The 22,221-nt window shown below is 47.8% G+C and overlaps 1 protein-coding gene across 3 annotated transcripts in view; it reads left to right on the plus strand.

The window, feature by feature from the left end:
* The first annotated feature begins 7,743 nt into the window (after positions 1–7,743).
* The window catches only part of LOC139054184 (alpha-scruin-like), a 46,502-nt gene continuing 32,024 nt past the window's right edge, over positions 7,744–22,221 (plus strand). For 2 of the 3 annotated variants that reach the window (XM_070530853.1, XM_070530854.1), the window contains exons 1-4: positions 7,746–8,049; positions 17,561–17,632; positions 17,809–19,808; positions 20,619–20,761. In XM_070530853.1, the coding sequence (XP_070386954.1) occupies positions 7,987–8,049; positions 17,561–17,632; positions 17,809–19,808; positions 20,619–20,761 (2,278 nt within the window). In that variant the 5' untranslated portion in view covers positions 7,746–7,986. Of the gene's footprint in view, positions 8,050–17,560; positions 17,633–17,808; positions 19,809–20,618; positions 20,762–22,221 lie in introns of all 3 variants that reach the window. The other variant, XM_070530855.1, reaches the window with a different exon arrangement.

The following is a 22,221-nucleotide window of genomic DNA, read 5'->3' on the forward strand; positions in this document are numbered from 1 at the left end:
GTAGAAGCGCTGGAAAAGGGGTTTCTTTGAGTTTTCTCGAAACAGAATTATGTTTTTTCGTATAGTCAAGCTACAATCCGACGCTGTCATGTCTGTAGGTTGTAAGTCGTACTTTTCGATTTTTCTACGCATTTTAGCCAGAGAAATTCAGTTAGTTCAGTTACTTTCTTGCGCCACATGGATGGCCTAGGTATGGGTGGTTCGGAAATCATTTTGTCGATGACACCAGATTTTCTGTGACACGGGGCCCTTAACGCTATCGCGTTAAAGAAAGCTTGCCTTCAGTGAAGCACACTCTGTCTCATAAGTGGCGTTTAGAAGAGACAAGGCTGCAAGTTATGGGAACGCAGACCCAGGGGTGAATCTCCGCATGGCTGCCATTGGCTGTTTTCGAGAAGACGCTCTTTCGACGCTAGCGCCAAGGTCTCCTTCGGTTATGGCCCTAACAGGAGGGCGATGGTCTAGCAAAATGGCGGCGCACACGATTGTTTACGTTGTCCTGACAACAGGAATAGCAGCCGCGCGCCGCCTCCTCCCTGGCGTTTCTTCTTCTTCTTTTTTTATGCGAAGCATATTAACGTAGGTTTCGGGCCTTTGCGCGACGTCCGGCGGTTGCCACCATTGACCCTGAAGTGCGGTCACGTGACATGACGTCACGTGATGACGTCACACCGGGTGCAGATGGGGCCTCATATCGCGCCGTCGGTCGCCTCCCGGCGGTGGCCATCATTGACCTTCACGTGACCTTCAAGTAGGTCACGTGACATGACGTCACGTGATGACGTCACACCGGCTGCAGATGGGGCCTCATATCGCGCCGTCGGACGTCGCCCGGCGGAGGCCTCCACGCTTCGGTTCGCGCCGTCGCGCGCGACGCGGCGGCGGCGCCACCATCGCTGCATGACGTGATATGTGACGTCACGCCAGGGATGAAGCGGCGCGCGCCCGCCGTCGCGTCAGTCTCTGTGCCCGCAACCGCGCCAGCGTCTTTGCGCCGGGCGTGTATGCGGTCAAGATGCCTCCAAACGCTAAGAATACGCTAAGGTTAAGCTCAGTGGATGCTTCGCATCCACTGGGCTTAACCTTGATAAGCCTCCAATTTTTTTTATTATGCCAACCCGCCCCGCTCCCTTTCCCCCATGCCACGCGCGCCGCTTACTTTTCATTTTGCCTGCACGCGCCGTGTTCCTGTTTTTTTTTTTCTTTTCTTATTGCGCGCGCGCTACGGCTCACCGCGAGCCAGCTCGCAAGCAACGCCAATGCGCGCGCTACGCCACGCATTGGGCTATGGGCGCTCCATGCTAACACGACTACGCGCAACACAACAGATGTTTGGTCTCGCTTTATTGACTTTGTTTCCGAAAACAAAGATTTCTCTTATAACGGGGTGTGATTCACGCTCAAAAAATGAACAAAAATGAAAGGTGCATGACATATAAATGAGTACTAAACACAAGAAGTTCAGAGACAGTGCCAAAAAGAACGCTAGAAAATAACGGTGGCACGTGAAATAACGCTAGAAAAGTAACGGTGGCAAGCGGGAACAGAATGTATATAGTCGGCTTTTGCAGCAGCACATACAAAACACAAAAAACACATTCAAAAAACAAGATTTTTATATAACGCCCTCAAGATCAAAATGTAGACGAGCTTCTGATATATGCAATAAAATATTGTACAAAACTGGACGACGTGTGTGACATAGGACAACTAAAGAAAGGGAAAACTCACTGGTAATGGCAAAAACAATGACAGGCAAAATACCTAAAAAAATAGAATAAAATGCTAAGATTGTTTAATTGACAGCCATACCCAAAAAAAACCATGGCTTACTTATAAACCTGCACGAAAGTATATGAAATGCGTGACATGTTCATTACTACTGAATAAAATGAAAAAGACATGGCAGAACAAAAATAACATTGTACTAAAAACTGAAATACACATTATCACATTATATTGCACTTGGCCACAACTTGAGTAACGGTGGCAAGCGGGAATAGAATGTAATCGGCTTTTGCAGCAGCACATACAAAACATTCGCAGAAAGGCCTATTCCTCAATCAAAGACCAGGTAAAATAAGCCTACATCTAGTCATGTGACCAGGAAGACGAAAGCTTCTATGAAGACGTCGAATTGGCGATGGGTAAAGTCAAAACTAAATACACTATACTGATGGGCGACTTCAATGCCAAGGTAGGCAAGAAGCAGGCTGGAGACAAGGCAGTGGGGGAATATGGCATAGGCACTAGGAATAGCAGGGGAAAGTTATTGGTAGACTTTGCAGAACAGAATAATATGCGGATAATGAATACCTTCGTCTGCAAGCGGGATAGCCGAAAGTGGACGTGGAGGAGCCCGAATGGCGAGAATAGAAATGAAATAGACTTTATACTCTGCGCTAACCCTGGCATCATACAAGATGTGGACGTGCTCGGCAAGGTGCGCTGCAGTGACCATAGGATGGTAAGAACTCGAATTAGCCTAGACCTGAGGAGGGAACGGAAGAAACTGGTACATAAGAAGCCGATCAATGGGTTAGCAGCAAGAGGGAGAATAGAGGAATTCCGGATCAAGCTACAGAACAGGTATCCGGCTTTAACTCAGCAAGAGGACCTTAATGTTGAAGCAATGAACTACAATCTTATGGGCATTATTAAGGAGTGTGCAAAAGAAGTCGGTGGTAACTCCGTTAGACAGGATACCAGTAAGCTATCGCAGGAGACGAAAGACCTGATCAAGAAACGCCAATGTATGAAAGCCTCTAACCCTACAGCTAGAATAGAACTGGCAGAACTTTCCAAGTTAATCAACAAGCGTAAGAGAGCTGACACAAGGAAGTATAATATGGACAGAATTGAACAAGCTCTCAGGAACGGAGGAAGCCTAAAAGCAGTAAAAAAGAAACTAGAAATTGGCAAGAATCAGATGTATGCGCTAGGAAACAAATCCGGCAATATCATTACTAATATGGATGACATAGTTCAAGTGGCTGAGGAGTTCTATAGAGATTTATACAGTACCAGTGGCACCCACGATGACAATTGAAGAGAGAATAGTCTAGAGGAATTTCATATCCCACAAGTAACGCCGGAAGAAGTAAAGAAAGCCTTGGGAGCTATGCAAAGGGGGAAGGCAGCTGGGGGGGATCAGGTAACAGCAGATTTGTTGAAGGGTGGTGGGCAGCTTGTTCTAGAAAAACTGGCCACCCTGTATACGCAATGCCTCATGACCTCGAGCGTACCGGAATCTTGGAAGAACGCTAACATAATCCTAATCCATAAGAAAGGGGACGCCACGGACTTGAAAAATTATAGACCCATCAGCTTACTGTCCGTCGCCTACAAACTATTTACTAAGGTAATCGCAAATAGAATCAGGAACACCTTAGACTTCTGCCAAGCAAAGGACCAGGCAGGATTCCGTAAAGGCTACTCAACGATAGACCACATTCACACTATCAATCAGGTGACAGAGAAATGTGCGGAATATAACCAACCCTTATATATAGCTTTCATTGATTACGAGAAAGCGTTTGATTCTGTAGAAACCTCAGCAGTCATGTAGGCATTACGGAATCAGGGTGTAGACGAGCCGTATGTAAAAATACTGAAAGATATCTATAGTGGCTCCACAGCCACCGTAGTCCTCCATAAAGAAAGCAACAAAATATCAATGAAGAAAGGCGTCAGGCAGGGAGATACGATCTCTCCAATGCTATTCACAGCGTATCTACAGAAGGTATTCAGAGACCTGGATTGGGAAGAATTGGGGATAAAAGTTAATGGAGAATACCTTAGTAACTTGCAATTCGGTGATGATATTGCCTTGCTTAGTAACTCAGGGGACCAATTGCAATGCATGCTCACTGACCTGGAGAGGCAAAGCAGAACAGTGGGTCTAAAATATAATCTGCAGAAAACTAAAGTAATGTTTAACCGTCTCGGAAGGAAACAGCAGTTCACGATAGGTAGCGAGGCACTGGAAGTGGTAAGGGAATACATCTACTTAGGGCAGGTAGTGACCACGGATCCGGATCATGAGACTGAAATAACCAGAAGAATAAGAATGGGCTGGAGTGCGTTTGGCAGGCATTCTCAGATCATGAACAGCAGGTTGCCATTATCCCTCAAAAGAAAAGTGTATAACAGCTGTGTCTTACCAGTACTCACGTACGGGTCAGAAACCTGGAGGCTTACGAAAAGGATTCTACTTAAGTTGAGGACGACGCAACGAGCTATGGAAAGAAGAATGATAGGTGTAACGTTAAGGGATAAGAAAAGAGCAGATTGGGTGAGGGAAAAAACTCGAGTTAATGACATCTTAGTTGAAATCAAGAAAAAGAAATGGGCATGAGCAGGACATGTAATGAGGAGGGAAGATAACCGATGGTCATTAAGGGTTACGGACTGGAGTCCAAGGGAACAAAAGCGTAGCAGGGGGCTGCAGAAAGTGAGGTGGGCAGATGAGATTAAGAAGTTTGCAGGGACGACATGGCCACAATTAGTACATGACCGGGGTAGTTGGAGAAGCATTGGAGACGCCTTTGCCCTGCAGTGGGCGTAACCAGGCTGATGATGATGGTGAAAATAAGCCAACAACACGACTTTTCTTTCAGCCCTAATGCAATGCTTAGCAGTAAAATTACGTCACTTAAGGCACTAAGTCGTACCTACTTGGCACTCCTCTGTATAATAAACACGAACTACAAAAATCTGCACTTAGGACACTTGCAATGCTCATGCTTTCCAGAAGAAAAAAAGCGTATCATGCCTACACGTGAAGGTTGTTCGCGCGGTTCTCCCATCGGCGATTACTGAGATAATACACAAACACGAACAGTAACTTTTCAGCTGTTAGTACGTTTGTGGAACGTGACACACAGAAAACGCACCGAAGGCGGAATGGAATGCTAAGCAAGCTACTGAAGTTGCAGAATGAGACTTGGCACAGAAAAACGTCATAGACAACGTGACAATGAGGAGGAACATCTATTTGTCAGCTTTCTCTACCGTTAAGAGGGAAGTATAGCACAATCAAGGCGCAACGACGTCCGGAGGCTCATGGAGCACACGCATGGATAGGGCTGTGTTTGTGTGCATGCGCCTTCTGATGTCCTTGGGTCTGCGCGCTCACCTGTTGTCTTTAGGCGCCCGGAACAACCTTGCATGGCTTGTTTGTGAAGTATTCGTGCACCACTGCACGATGCACGAGTGGTACGAGTCGTGAAACGAGTGAAACATCGCGGATCACAGGCACACAGCTATCGAGGAATATGTAACTGACGAAACTATCTACGCCGGTCAACGCACAGCAGCGCACGCTTCCCGATAACAGCAGATAACGAAACGTGAAACGTCATGCAACGGACTAAGCTCGCGCCGGGCGCGCGCGGAGACAGTCGAAGGTGAGGGCGTTGCAGGAGAGGGCAAGGAAAGGAGCTGAGAGGAGGGAAGAAAGGGCACAGCTTCCTGGATCGGCGAGCGCGGGTGCGCGCCGATCTAGGAGGTCGTACAAGGGAAGCGATGGATGGCGCCAATTACCTATGCCACCGGAGCGGCCGAGTTTCCTAGGCCGGTCGCAGGTGCTTGCACATGGTGAATATAATTCGTATGTCAGCTACCGCGTCCCATTTCGTATTGTTGCGCAACTTCTCATGCAGCTTATGACAACGCCGTGTGCTTTTTTTCTATGCCAGCTGCCGTGTAGCACACTCTAAAACGCCGTCCTATGTCTTGGCTACGACTACGCATTTTCTTTCAGCAGTAATCCGACCAGGTGATATTAGGGCATGCGCAGTAGTTTTGGGCCTTTTGCAATATAAGTATCACTCTAGTCGTTTAGCACATCGCGTGCAAGCAATTCGCCAATCACAGACTCGAATGAATAGAAAAGAGAGAGTAAGCGCGAGAGTGAGGAGGACGGCGCAAAGAACAACGAGTGTCGCTACCTTGTAAACTTGTTTTATCTAGGGGTTGTGGGGTTCTGATGTGGGATTCTCACACCGTACTCTTGGGACAAAGGAACGACAACACAGTAGTGCAAACAATCACAAGGGCATTTATTGCACCTTTCATAGATCAATGCCTGCTAGCCGAGTTGCTATCCACAAAACATGCCAATGGGCGCGCGACAAATCTAGAAGTCCGACTCACCGCGACCGGAAGCGAGCGAATATGTTCGCCCCATGCTGGATCCCAACGCCTGGTCGTTCGCGTGTTCGGTCACGCCAACGGTGGTGCGTTCGAAGGCGGCCACGCGAGGCGGTCTCGCAGAAGCATGGGTCGGCGCGCACGCGGGAGATGTTCACACCGTGCACCGACCCGCCGGGAAAGAGCGTCGCTGCACGCGCGGCACGGCACGTCCGTGCTGCTTGCTGTCTCGAACCCAAGAGAGCAAGCGCCTTCCTTTCAGCGCCCAGGTAACCTCGCCTGTCGGCGGCGTTAGCAGCGCAACACTCGCGCCATCTCTCGCACTGCGCTTCAACCACATCGACCGCGCGGGCGTCACGCAGGCCACGCGGCGAAGCGGGAGTACAGGAGACGCGCTATGCGGGAAAAACATCAGGGGAGGCGCGAGGGTCGCGCATCCCCACAGGGTCTTAGACCCAGGCGCACCGGGGCACCCCAAGGCGCCGTTTCATCCAATCATCGTCGCCCCAGGGCACCCCGGTGCGCGCCGGTGCGATTTTCCGAATTTGCCATCACTTTGCTTACTAAATTACTATTACCTTGTCTGGGCTACAACATCTAAATGTAACTTGCAACAGTTGGTAATACTTGAAAAGAAAATCATTCGGTATATAGAGAACGTTAATCGGCTTTCGCCAACAGATAATACATTTCTCAAATACAGGCTAAACCGCGTAGATAAATTATACGAACGTAGATTACTAGAAACAATTTACTTCTCATCCGAATATGTTAAGAATTATTTTACATCCCTTGCTCAGCTAGAATTCTGCACTCACACAAAACATATACTACACGAAACCCCCGAGGTATGGAGGGTACCATGGTTTCGACACAATTACAGCCTACAGTCCTTAACACATAATATACCGACTGTACTAAACAAATATAAGCACACAGCTACGCTAAATAAAAATGGTTTGCGTCATTACTTTCTTTCTTTATAGTGGTACTTTAGTATATTGCATTCAAGTGTAAAATGAATTTTTTTATGCATACGTGCGATTTGTAATGTTTGTTGTGTATAAAGCCTTCTGTGTATATATCATGTGAGTGCTACTGCCATGTAAGGGACCCTGGGCCTCCATCAAGCTGCTGCGACAGCTTTTTGCCCAGGGATACGTATCCCTCCAGTTCCTTTTGTTTCTGGTAAATACAATTTATTTATTTATTTATTTATTTATTTATTTATTTATTTATTTATTTATTTATTTATTTATTATCTGAATGCTCCAGCTACGTAGCACATTCCTGACGATGTAATTCTGCCTCACAACAGAGTTTGTTCTCCTATCCGTATTGGTTTAAAACAACCTTCTTAGTAACACTATGTGCTTCCATAGCATTTCTGACAGGTAATCACCAGGTACGCGCCGTGAGAGGAAGATGCCCTCAAGAGTGATGATGATCATCATTGTTGTTGGGGAAAAATTACGCTTTAAAGGGTGTTAAATTTTTAGAATATATATTTTCTGCTCACCACAAAACATCTTTAGGCGAGAAAGAAATTTCTAAAGATGTGTTCTTTGGCCCACCTCCCATAGTGACTTTCCCGTTGTTCGCAAGGCTAAGAAGAAGGAAGTAGACGTCCACTTTTAGCAGTGAGGGTGCGCGTTTCTGGACGCGCCCAAACACATCAACTTCATCGTCATCATCACCATCATCGCGCGCGCCATCGGATTCTAACAAGGCCACGTAGCGTTGTTGTTCAGCGCTCGGGAACGTCGCGCCTTGTTCTGACCTGGCCACAGGAGAGATAAGGATCATCGCCAGCATCGAGCTACCTCATATACAATGAGGCGGCGACGGGTGGAGGAGTCGCATTCCAAGACCGTCAGCTACCAATACCCGGACTTGGTAAGCGACGCCGCATGGTGCGAATTCGAGCAGCGTACTTGATACCTTGCGCCGTTATCGAGGCCTACAATCCTGCGAGTCATCTATTCTATGCGCGTCCTATATTGATTGGGAGGCACTCGTTCTCCGTACATAGTATGTAGAATGTCCCAGTTAACGTTATCCAGACTGTCAAAAAAAAGCACGCTGGTGCAATATGCGATTATAAGACTTACGGTGTTCGTTTATAGGTCCTCTTCCATAACCAGGAATGTCTTCCTGGTTACCAGCGTTTTGACAAGGAATCTTGTCTTCAAGGTAGCAACTGCGTTCCTTAGCTGCGTGTATGTGCGCGTAGCTCTCTATCTTCCACCCTCAACGGAGGGGAAGAAGAGTAAGCTGGTGCGTATAGAAAGGTGAGGAAAGTCGAGGTGTTCTGGAAAAAAAAGAACTTAGGCTGAACCCACCTCACAATGACTGTCGACAGTAATGCGTTTAGCATTGAATCAATATAGCGACAAAACGTATTGCCACCGTCGTAATGAGTTTTTTATCAGGCGTGCACTCTTAAACAAAATTACACCTTTTGGGTCGTATCTTGCCACACAACAATAATCGTCATCTGTCTTGTCCGCATCTACTTTCTTTAACGCCGCGAGCCCGGTAGTTCCAAGTCACGAACGGCATGCCTGTTATCAGCATGGCAGAGCATTCTCGACAGGAAAGTAGCGAACGCAGCGTTTACAAGGAAGGAAACGCAAGCAAGGCAGATGACGATTGTTGTGTGGCAAATGTGCACCCCAAATGGTGTACATTTGCTTAAGAGTGCAGATGACGATTATTGTTTGGTGGCAGATATACGCCCCAAAGGGTGTACATTTGTTTAAGAGAGTGTACTGCAGCGGTACTCCTCTTTCCCACTTCCCTAACACTCGCCGCTAAGGCTGCACGTGGCATCCAAAATGCATGGCGCGCCGATGCGTGCGAACCCTTAAGCCTAGACCACACGTGCGCTGGCGGACGCGCGCATGCTCAAGTCCAAGCGCATTGCCGCTGACGCGTTTCGCGAGGAACGGTGATTTGCATCCACAAAGCACTCACTGTGCTCACTCACAGACGCCTCGGAAGACACCACTTCGTACTTTGTTATTTACATTGTTTCAAAATGCTTCCATATCTATTAATGTAAATGTTATATTTTTAATACTTTTAGACCAACACAAAAAGGAAAGGTTAAGCGCTGCGTAGCCAGGCGCGCCGTCGCGAGACAGCCCAAGCGCGCGATAACAGAGAGCTGTTCACCGAGATCGCCCCGCGTTTCGACGCGTACGAGCTGTGCCGCACTGCCTCCGCATGCGTGGGCGCGCGGAGGCGAGCTTGCGCGCATCCGCAAGCGTACGTGGGGTGTGAGCTTTAGAAACGCGTCATGCGGCAACCGGGCTCCGTCTCTCGCGTTTCTTTCTGGACACGGTGCGCCATCTAATGGCACTGACGAGAAGTGCGCGCGTGGCCTACGAGACGAGAAGCTCGGCGCGCCGGTGCCTGTGAACGCTGAGAATTATTCCCTCACTTGCAGCACAGCCAGTGGCACATACTCAGTGACCCCAAGTTGTCGAGTGGTTCATTGAAAAGCGGCACATACCGAGTGGACCTGCGGTGCAGCCTGCTAAAGCGTCGGGCTGCTGTCCTTGAGGAACCCTTGTGACGTGGTTTCGATTTCGCTCAGCATCGAAGAAACTTGAGGGGTCTTTTTCAGCATTTTAGAGCGGCACATTCCCAGTGACACACATCTATTAACCCAAGTTGACGTCAAAGACGTTCATTGAAGAGCAGCGCACACCTACTGGCACATACCCAGTGCCCCAGTTTGCATCAGAGCTTTACTGACGACCAGCACAGACCGAGCGGCACATACCCAGTGCACCAAGTCGACGTCAAAGAGTTTCAATGAATACCGATAACTAGCCAGTCCCGCATCTACAGAGTCCCATGTCGGCATGAAAGGTGTTCGGTAAAGAGAGGCACATATATGTACACATTGCCACATACTCAGTAACCCAAGTTGTTCTGACGGTTGGTTTCGAAGCATGTTCCCTTAACACCGAAGTATAACGTGCCCATGTGACCATGGATGGGCAGGGGTATTGCTGTTGTTTCTTCCAAGAAGTAGGGGTGGAAAGAACGGAAAATGATCCATGTGTAGATCCTTTTTCGTTTTTATCTTCTCTACTTGGATGAACCGATAGCAGCATGCACCCCGATGTCTTTCCTCGTTGCCGCAAGTAATCACCTTCCCCCTTCCTATGTTATACAATTATCGTTCTTTAAGAACTTTATCAAGAAGCGTAGGCTGTTGGACAAGTTGGTACATCATGTAGTGTCGTTGAGTGGGATTACGGGTGGGAAGAAAATAATTGGACAGGACAGACCTTCAGGCAGGAGGCGGATACGAAGCTCATTCATATTCACATGCAAAAGTTGCAAAAAAATACTAACGCCCAAGGAGATAACTAATTTCTTTGTGCGTCAGTGCAACCGACGGGCCACTGACACACGAGGCAGAGTGTGCCTATATCTGGCCAGCCTCAAATAATTTCCCTCACCCATCTGTCAATAGACTTGCTTAAAATCGTTGCATTTCTAAATAGCGGAGTGCAACCGCAATCTTAGATGTGCGCAGGTAGGTCCATACCACCCACTAAATAGGACAGACATACGACAGATATACTACAGACAGACATACCAGCCGCCGGATAGGACAGAGCGTCTGTCCTGTCCACTTCGTTTCTGTCTGCCCGTAATTCCGCTCAACGACACTACATGAACCTTATCCAGTTTTCGGTATATCTGTCAGCCTGTCCTCGGCTAACCCCTTTCACGCCAACTTGGGCCATTAACGGGTAGGTCATCCACCTACTGTGCTGAGAGAACCGGGTTAGAAACCAACGAATAGAACTTGTGGTTGGGCGAGTGGGTTCATACTGCGGGGAAATAAATGGACTGCGTGGAATTCAAGACAAGGACGTAGTAAGGGACACGGACAAGCGCTAACTTTCAGCTAACTTTATTCTTCGTCGCTCGTCAATAAATGTCTTCAGTCGCACATGCACGAAGCATGTAAACACGTTGTCACTACCACAGATTAGAGCAAGCCGCGCAAAAACTTGTCACTATCCATTAAAGAAACAGGTGTGTCACTTACGCAAGCCTTCCCTCTAAGAGATATATAGAAAGCTTCCATCAGCTCCCGGGCAGTGGCATCTTGGCTTCTACCCAAGATCTTCATCTTTCGGAAATCTCGATTTTTATTTTTTCCTCGTAGAAACCTACTGTCGGAACCTTTTTTCACTCCAACTTGTGACACTGGGTAGTGTCATTGGATATGTGCCGCTTTTCAACGAACACCTTTGGCACCAACTTAGGTCACTGGCTATGTGACGGTGGCTATGTGCTGCGCATCAATGAACATCTTTGCTTGGATAAGTGGCTATATGCCATTAGGTATGTGCCGCTCTTCAACGACCGAAAAAAAAAAACTTTAAAATATCTCCGGTACTACGTGGAATCGAATTCAGCCGCGTCATATACGGGGTACCTTTTTTTTTTAAGTTCTACCGAATTTTTAACAATCGCCTGTGGCAGATAGCATAATTCTTGTCCTTGAGCTGTATTATTCGAAGAGGCGGACATTACTAACACGAGAAACTGAAGCACGTATTCTAATAATTAACGCAAATCCACTAATTAACCTATTAATATTAATTGCACATATCGCAATTTACGAATTGTAGCAGGTGAGGTTGCAAGACGTATCCACTTGAAATTAATTGCCACAATTGCACCAGTTTGGAGATTTTATTTTCGAAACTGTAGGACAAAATACATAGGCGTTCCAGTTACTTTTGTGCTTCATTGCGTAATAAAGTGTTTTCCTAAGTAAGTAAGTCGAACAGTGAACATTTACGACGATTTTTGTGGCGCCCATCTTGAAACTCGTGTCATTCTGGAAATTCGTTCCAAGTGGATACGCGATGTAAACTCACCGGCTAGAATTCGTAAATTGTAATATATGCCGTAAAGTAATTAAGGTGTTAATTCGTGACTTTCTGTTCATTAGTTGCATACGTGCTTCGATTTCTCGTGCGAGTAACGCCCACCTTTCTGAATAATCCGGCTGAAGGACAATAATAATGATGTATGCAACAGGCGATTTTTAAAAAAAAATTCCGTAAAACTTAAAAATGGTCACCCTGCATATTCACACAATCATTCAGACACGGGCCACGCGCGAGCTTCGTGGTGGCGCCGCTAAGTGGCTTGGCGTGTCCCGAGGAAGCGCGGGAGAGGAGCCCAGCGGCAGTATACGTCATACATGACGCGTTTCGGCGGTGACAATACGGTGTGTCGCTACATTTTTGATCGAATTTACGTCGACAGACACCCTGACATGGTTTCTGTCGTATTTTTTTTTTTTGGCACTTCGATTCTCCTCATCTTACTCTACGCACATGCTCACTCTCCTCCACCTTTTTTTCTGAGGATGGGAGAGAGTGAGCTACGTGCACAATAAGGCAGCTGCGGAAAACAGTTGCTGTCCTGACGAAGACAAGTCCGCTGGTCGAAGCGCTGGCTCCAGAGACATTCCTCGTTCGACCGCTCTTCAGCACTTCAATCTTCCATCTTCCTCTGGACTTCTCTCTTGTTCAGAGTATACTATATGGAGGCGTCTTGTACTTATGAGCTAGGAAGCCAAAGCTAGCTCGTTCCGGTCATTACAGCGAGGGCCGAGCGAAGAAAGAGAGAGATAATATTTAATGGCAGAAAGGTGGAGTGGTCGGCCTGAGTGAAATGCCTCTAGCCTGCTACTCCACGCTGGACCGAGCGAAGATGACTGCTGAAAGTACTCGGAACAATTATGCGCTTATCTAACAAATAATCGCGTTCCTGAGATAGTTCTCGTACCTAAAGTCGCTCACCATTATTATTATTAATTTTCGTTCTCACGTACCTGTATCATGTCTGTCTTGTCATGTCTGTCATGTCTGTCATGTCTCTGTATTTAGTCATCCTCTTGATTCTTAGAAAGAAAAGAGGGTTGTCAACTCGTTTTGCGGAAGTAACTTGCACATTTAACTTAATTTACGGTTGTTCTGGCACACCACGACGGGCTAAGTTCTTTCCCTTTGTATTCAAGCAAAGCAATGTATTAGGAACCTTGGAAATCGAACTAAGTACAGAACAAACAGTTACTGATGCGAAAACAGTTCCCAACACTCTCCTTGTTCTTAGTGTGTTGGGGATACATCCGAGTGCCAAAGCGGATGTCTGAATCGAACCTTGAAGCTGTTCCAACATATTTCCGCGTGGCAATGCCTGCATAGCTATGTCACGTAATCTAAGGGTGCGCCATAATTAATTATACAAGAATAAGAAGTGCCACAGTATTAGTAACTTGCACATAACTGCGTTTACATGAATGCGGCAGTAGAGCGTATCGCATTTCCCAGCGCATTGCGGTAATACTATGCGACAGCATGTGGCGAGTCCCAAACAAGCCGAAACCTCTTTTCCGCGAGTATGTTTCGCCGGTGAGTGTAGGAGCGCACATGCCGCAGCAAGTCACGCTTGTCTTTCCTCTCCTGACGCATTAATGCGATTTGCCTTCCTAGCGCATTACCGCCGTATAAATGAATTGCGATGCTCTACAAATACAATGAGCCACTTGTCGCATTCATGTAAACGCGACATGTATCCCTCATTCTAAATATGCCATACTCTGTTTTAAAGAAACGCTAGTACAGAGTTAGTGACTGAAGCAGTTACAGATCTCACAGAGCGTTTCTAACCATTTGCTATCTATTTCGCGACTATAAAAAGCCGCACTTTCTCCCGGAAGGCGAAGCATCGATTGCGATAGCAAATTAGTACACAGCTATACGAAGTAGGATAGTAGTTTTGTCAGCCGTATAAACTTGTAACGCTTACAAGTTAACGCTTACTACTTAGTATGGTGTCAGGTGCGCACTAGCTAACATTAACACATCTGACTCGATGACCGCACGTACTCACTGTCAAAACGCTGGAGTGAGAAAGCACAGCAACAGTAGCGAGAAAATTGACCTTTGTGCTGCCTCTCGCTTCAACGCGAACTAAGCGGCGCTAAGGCTGTGCACACGAAGCTATCAGCACTCGATGCACTCTGTCCAATGCATTGCAGATCGCTTTCAAGATAGGACGCACGCGGCCGCGCCATAAGCAGCCAACGCCGGAGTAGAACGACCCCCCCCCCCCCCCCCCCGGTGCCTTGCGCGCGACGAAAGACGGCGCGCTTCCTGCCCGCGTTCCTCCCTTGCGCGCGCGAGATCCCAGTGTGTCCGATGCATCGCAGATCGCTTTCAAGATAGGGCGCACTCGGCCGCGCCATAAGCAGCCGCCGCCGGAGAAGAACGCCCCCCTCCCCCCGGTGCCTTGCGAACGATGGAATATGGCGCGCTTCTTTCCCACTTTCCTCCCGTGCACGCGCGAAGTTGAGCCGCTATGGTCGGCTCACCCTCGCACGCTTTCACTCGCACATACAGCATACGGAGCTCGGCGTCGATTTAATCGTCCTTGGACTTTATACGGAACGTCACGGCGACGGCGACGCCATAAATGCGCCTGGAGTGTCCATATAATTGCTATCGCAATAATAAGCGTCAGGGGGCGCTGAAAAGTCTGGCTACACCATGCAGCATGGCGGATGCAAGGATGTCGCCGCTACCGCGTTATTTGATTATTTTCTTGCAGTGTGATGCCGGTATCGCGCTGTTTTGTGGAAGGAGAGAGGTGTATTCACGCCGAGCACATTGATTCAGTCGGTACCAGAGGTACACTGGGTAATATGGCTGTACCCGCCGTGGTTGCTCAGTGGCTCTGGTGTTGGGCTGCTGAGGTCGCGGGATCGAATGCCGGCCAGGGCGGCCGCATTTCAATGGGGGCGAAAACACACGTGTGCTTAGGTTTATGTGCACGTTAACGAAGCCCAGGTGGTTAAAATTTCCGGTGCCATCCACTACGGCGTGCCTCATAATCAGAAAGTGGTTTCGGCACATAACCCCCCCCCCTTTTTTTTTGGTATGTGGCTGAACTGGTCGCGCTGTGTATGCAAACCTCCGGCCTGTCAGTGGACCCGCGCGAGATTCTGGTGAAAATCGTCAATATATTCCGGCACATTGGTGGTGGAAACGAAGTGCACTCCACTTCTCCAACCTTCGTTCCCGTGCTCGTCGATGTATAGTGACTTAGCTAAAGAAGACTTCCCTGTAACAGTAAATCAAAACATTAGCATGCAGCACTTATCAGGCTTATTGGAAAAACGCCGCACGTTTCTGCTGTTTTGATCCACTGTTACAGGGAAGTCTTCTTCAGCTAAGTCACTACATCGACGCGCATGGGAGCGAAGAGCAAGAACGCTGCGCTGTACAGCTTTTAGAACAGGGACGTGATAACACGATTGATTCCATACTCCTATCTCAAGCGTGTTATATTCCTTCTCGCTGCGCTTGGGCTTCGTTAGTCACAGCGGCCGATGAAGTCGCTGTTGCAGACCAGTAGGCCAGAATAGGAATGAAATTGAAAAAAGAATCAGAGGAGAAGGGGGGGGGGGGGGGGGCTCATACGTCACACCAATCCCAGCTCACACTTCTTCAAAACATAAAAGCCAGCAATGAACAGAATGTCCATGCAGACTAAGCGTGTAGCGGGGAATCTAAAAGCGAGCTTTGAACTTTGTCACGCGCCCTGCATGGTTCAGCATGCGTGACGAAGCTGCGGCGAAGCTCTCCCGCTGCTTTTGCGTCCCGAAAATTTCTGTTATCTATTTACATTTAAGATATGCGCACGGTGACTCCTACTTTGCTTAGCCGTTGTTATTTTTAGTAGATTGATCCCTTTTTTTTTTTTCTTCGTATAGAGCAGAAACGAGAAAAGAGAAACCGAAGGATCTGCTTACAACAAAAACACATCTTTGCACACCAGGTGCAGTTTGGCTTGTGATGTATGACCTGATCGTAACTGATTACTCCCCCCATCTTTGTGCCACCGCCTCTGACTGCTCTGTCAACTAATAAAAGTGAAAAAATCTGTTTTGCTGTGAAGAGACTGTTAACTCACCTCTTGCACGAATCTAAACTAATTGTGCATGTTCCTCTATAGCTGAAGTATCCTGCATTTTAACTGGCCAAAACTGTGTTCATCTCTGAACTGCTTATTTCCTTCAAATGCTAATGTGAGATAACATTGTTTTAACATTTACATACTTTCAAAAGAATGAATATTTTACATGATTTCCTACTAATTTGATCTAATTATTCGGGTAGCGTGCCTAGGCACGCAAGGAAGTCGTACGGCTATGTGACAAGTTATTTTCCATGCCGGCGCGTATGTGTCGTTATTGAACCGTGGCAATGTGATGCAACGAGCGTTAGCGGGGGGGGGGGGGGGAGCGAGGGGGGGGGGTTGCAGGTAAGCGAGCGTCTCCGCGTCTCCTCGTCTAACACAGCTGGCCGTGGTTCCGCATGGCTCTCCGTTCGGCTGAGCGCATACGCGGCCCACGCGCCATATCTTGGAGGTAATCTGCCCGCTGGGCGAGCCAGCTGGGCGAGACGAGATGGCTGATCTCTTCTTCGCCGGTGTACGCTGTCTTCCAGCGCGCCTAACTTTTTCGGAGACGCGTCGAAGCGAGAGGCAGCCCGAGGCGCTCGCTCCCCAAGGCCCGCGCTCCTCTTCGCACCAGCGTTGTGGTGACATCAAGTGCTCGCGGTCATCGAGTGAGATCTGTTCGTTTGCCTGTGCGCCCTCGACACAATGCTTAATTTTATTATAGTAAGCAAATATTTAGTGCAATTTGTACCGCCGATGAATCTACGAACCCTACTTCGTGCATTTGTTTAATACTTTACTTTCGCTATCAATGCTTCGCCTTTCCGGCGAAACTGCGAGTTTTTTTTTTTTTTTTTTTTTTTACTAACGCAAGATATCCACAGGGGCCATAGAGCTTAAGTTCGTAAGGCTACTACTACGTCGTCTTGCCGGTGCACGTGTATTGTGCTTTGTACTAGCTCTCTTTCACATGAAAGAAATTGCATGCAACATGTATCAAAACGGCAAGTTTGGCGAGTTAGCATCGTCGAAATCAAGCAGCATGAAACGAACGAGAAAAAAAAAGCGCCATGCTGTCTGAGTCTATCGTATTTCATTCGTTCCGCGCTCTTTTTTTATTTATTTATTATTTCGAAGATGCATCTGTAAGCGCATATGTGACTGTTCTGACACTTTGGTTCGTTTGCCTTCTGAAACAGCACTCTTCATTATTTACTTCCGCGGTGCGTGGCTAAACCTAAAGCACGCTTTCAGTCTACATGATCACATGTTCATTTTGCCGCCACCGGTTGGTGTCGCTTCGTGTCAAAATAATGCGCCTCTGATCCTTCTACACCTTAATCCAAGTAATTTCTTTTCCCGACGAATGACTCTTTCTTTATACAAATTACAGGATGCCGCAGCAACTGCCATACAGGCGGCATATCGGGGACACCTAGCGCGAAAGAAAATCACTACGCTGAAGGTAAGGTTCACGGAGAAAAGGGAGGTCCCAGCAATGGTATCTTTGTTTTGTAAATTCAGGCGTGCTTGTCGTTATATAAATATATATATATATATATATATATATATATATATATATATATATATATATATATATATATATATATATATATTCATCCAACTATCTATTAAACACAGAGGCAGCCACGGCAGCAGCAGCAGCAGGGAACCCACACAGGCCGCGTGGTTGGCGGCGTCACCGGCAATCTCACCGGCGTCAACACCGCGACCTTCCCGCTTTGCCCTCGCGGCACCAGGCAGCAGACTGTGGCTGCCCGGGCGACCGCACACGGCAACCGGCGTGGAGCCAGTGGCTTCAGGCGCCAGCAAGCACACAAGCCTCCACCTAGCTCTAGTAGCAGTAGCGAACGCCATTTGGCACAAATGAAAAGCTCGAGCCAGCGTCGCACAAGCTACAGGGCTCGTAGGCATCGTTACCGACCACCAGCGATGCCGCCTTTGCCTCTCAGAACGGCGGTGTACGGGGAAGCTGCAGCCAACCAGCCACGTGTGGATGCCTCAGACAGCGACGGCGAGAACGTTCGACGCTTTGGAAGCGACATTCTAATTGAGATGAAAAACTCGAATCAGGGTTGCACTCGTACTCCAGTGGGCGACGGCAACTTCTGGTACGAGGACGATATGGAGCGTGCGGCCCGCGCAAAGCGCTTGGCGTCTTCTAGCGGACCAATTTTTATTACACCGCGTGTTCAAAACGCCAAGTGTCTGACCAAAAACTACCAGCGAATTGACGGCACGGGAAGGGACGAAGGCCGGCGCGGCGGCAGGAATAACGGCTGCCAAGGAACCTGTCCCGAGCCTTGCACCGCCCGATACGTCCACACGACTGAAGAACTGCCCGAAGAGTGCGAGGAATGTAAAGTCCATCAAACTTTATTCGGAGGGCAGCAAACCTCGAAGGAATCTCTCCTGTCGTGTCATGACAAACCTGGAGTTCATTTCCGTAACGAGTCCGACCGCCGCTACTACGAGCGGAGAATGGCGATGCGCATTAGGGACGAAGAGTCATGCGAGGAATGTTCGTACGAATCTCACGCCGAAAGAGACTGGCAGCGTATCCTCGCAGCCAGCATCAACCTGCCGGACGACCCTGGAAGAACAGAGAGATGGGTTCTCGCACATCACCAGTACGCGCCAGAGCCTCTGCGTGCGGAAAGCGCGGCAGATCCCGTGCTCATTTTCGGAGAGGCCGTCTCACCTCCGAAACAGGAGCCGAAGGTTCCTGGAACCCGCACTCGGCAGGCAGACAAAAACCACGCTAAAAAGATGGCCGAAAATATGAAAAGTGCCGCAGGAGCATTCGTAGACGACTCCTCCGAAGACAGTTCACCGCCGCTAGATAGGAAGCAACTCCAGTTCATGCCGTCTACCGTTTGGCCCAGCCACCGGGGAATTATGAGGAGCTACAAAGAAATCATCAAGGAAGAACAAACGAAAAGAGCTGTGAATGTCCCGATAAATGCGTCTTCGCGGCACCAGATTGACCACACTTCTCGCAGAAAGGACGCCTGTTATAACAATCCTCGCGGCGAGTACCAAGCAAACGAAGCTCGCTTCGACGAAGTGGTGGGACATGGTACCAGTGTGAACAAAGGGCACCAGACAAGTACGTATCCCGAGAAAGTGTGCGGGTGCAAGGGGCAAACGATGCCAACGGACGCGTTCGACCACAGGCAACATGCCTGCGGTGGTGCACATCCCAGGAACCCATATCAAGGCAAGATGCTTCCCGTAGAAGGTACTCTAACAAAGTCGTCGTCCCAGCTGACAGGAAACCGAGAGATTGGATTTCGCCCAGGCCAGTTACTGATGGAAGGGCGACGCAATCAAAGTTGTAAGAAAAAATGGGCTGCCAAAATCTGTAACGGGAGTGGAGACCAAAGTCCTACCTCGGCGGACCACAAGCTCGCCGCGCCGCTGCGTAGTCGAGCCGCGATACGCGCACAAGCCGCGAAGTTCGACAACGCCCCTGGCGAGCAGAAAACTCAGTTCTACTCCTGTGAAAGCCGACTGAGCAAGGACACGAGTGGGTGGCGGGCCGCTGACGCCGAGTCGCACTACTGGAGCCCTGTGACCTCACTGCTACCGCCGCTGCCCCAGAAGAAAGTCCGCGAAAGGCGAGTCGGCCCATTAAGTTTCCCCCTAGCTGGGACTCCCACTCATATTTTTTTTTTAAGTGCAGAGCTTTTTGGCGGGAGAAGCGCTCTCCGTACGCGCGAGCTTTCCAAGTTTCCTGCATGCGCGTCAAACATGGTGCCGCGCCGCGCTTTCGCTACGAGCGTGTTGAAAACTGGGCGTTGACATTAGGTATCGTGAAAATAAAACGATAAACTACGGCCCCGCACTGCAATCGCCCCAGCTTGCAGCGAGCTAAAACGACGGCTCATTATCTTAACGCATATACATCGCCATTTGAAAGTCAAAACTATACCAAAGAGCTGCGCCACATGTGCCCGTATACGTGCGTGAATGCATGCTCTCGAATTCTCGTCGCCATGCTAAAACTCCCGGTTGCTAGAGGATTTAATGTGCCTGAAGCACTTTTTCTGCACGCCTGCCATACAGCATGCAGCATTGAAGCAGTTCACAAATACGACAAGGGATGCCTGACAAACTTCAAGCAGCCGCGACATAGCGTTGCATGCCGTTTACATTTGAGGACTAATTCAAAAATATTTTCTTTAGTAAGGACTGTTTTTTCACTCGAAGGCCGCTTTTGCTTTTATATTCGCTATCTTGATTGGCCGGCGCTTGTTTTTACGAGCGACTGTACGTACACACGAACTGTGTTGTGAACGCGAAACATGGTGCTTGGGAAATGTCACGGCATGTGAAGTGAAAAATGTCTTGGACAAAACATCACCTGATGGCTGGAAATAAAATTACATTCAGTATCAACATTTTTATTGCATTGTTTCTTTTCGCAGGCACGAGATCCTGAAATCCATTCGCAGCGACTGGTTTTACACCGACGATATGGCCATTGTTCCGACGCTCCAGAACATGACAAGCCACAACCTTATGCTTATCGGTGGCATCTCGGCTGATTTCCCAACCAATTATTTGGATGGTGAGCTCGCGCTGGGAAGTTAAAACTCGCAGCAAGTCTCAATGAACTTCATCTTTTCTGTGCACGCTTCAACCGCATGCTCCTTAATTATTGTGTACAACAGGAAGCGCATAAAGCAGCAAGTTATCGTAGCGCGATTCCCATGAGCGAGCCTGCTACAGCTACGGAGCCCTTTAATATTGATCGCGTGCTGTAATAATCAGTCGATCGATCGATCAATAAATAAATAAATCAATAACTCAATCAATCAATCAATCAATCAATCAATCAATCAATCAATCAAATGTTTATTATAGTGCCCAGGAACAGCTACGGAGCCTTTGTACTGGTGCACTTAAAAAGTAACACGCGAGACAAAATTTGCAGAAAAGACAAATGTACTAGATAAAACAATGTGAGATAGATAAACAAATGGGGAAAGAAAAAAAATGGGAATTAATCACACAAAATAATCAACATAATTATCTGCATATATAGAAAACACAGAAAATGAACTCTGAAATACGTCAATGCAAGCATAATACTTATTAGACGTTTTCTGGAGACGAGCCAGAATACAGTCACTAATGCAACAAGGCCACGCAGAAAACGCGCAATGCTGCCCGGTATACTTTTGCGGCAATGAAAATTATACATGAGCAAGAAGCTTTGGGCAATGTATAATGCAATGGACACCTTAGAGAGGAACAGAAAGTCTAATTAAATAATCAATCAATCAATCATTTATATACCGTGCCCAGGAACAAAAATGAGTTCTGAGTGCTGGCGCACGCATATATAAAAAACGAAAAAGAAACAGCAGGGGAATATAAATTAACAAAAAAGAGTAAAAAGAACAACCTTGAAAAGAATAGTGTGAATACAGCAAGGCGCAAGGCGAATACAAAAAAAAAAGGAGGAGAAAGGCACTTGAACAATGTGTGAAACTATGACACAACGCAAAGCAGGGAAAAGAACAATGACAGTGAGCTATGAAAAATATCAAGATCATAAAGAATGTATTCTGTGGACGGTTGAGTGTTGGTGATGACAGGCAGGAACATGTAAAGTTCTATGTTCTCTGGTAATCTCGCACGGAATACGAAACCTGATACAACTGACGAGTTCGGGGCAGGGGAGGATACCGTGAAGAAGTTTGAAAAGATACAGAAGGTCGGCGTTATTACGTCAGCAGCGAAGTAAGGGCAATGGCAATAATTCTTAAGTGCTAGAACAAGGTCCAGTATCCGTGTTAGCAAAGCGGTGATGATATATGCTTAGAAACTTTTTATGAGCACGATCTATAATGTCACCGTTGGATCTAAAGATGCCATTCCTGACGACAGACGCATATACGAGCTGAGGAAGACTGATTGTTGCGTACAACTAGCGGAATGGTGTAGGAGAACTGGGGTGCGATCTTGTACGCGTTCCAAAATAGAACGGAGGCGGTTCGTTCCACCGAGCCAAATACGATTTGT

This window comes from Dermacentor albipictus, chromosome 1 (genome assembly GCF_038994185.2).
Source record: "Dermacentor albipictus isolate Rhodes 1998 colony chromosome 1, USDA_Dalb.pri_finalv2, whole genome shotgun sequence".
NCBI lineage: Eukaryota > Metazoa > Arthropoda > Arachnida > Ixodida > Ixodidae > Dermacentor > Dermacentor albipictus.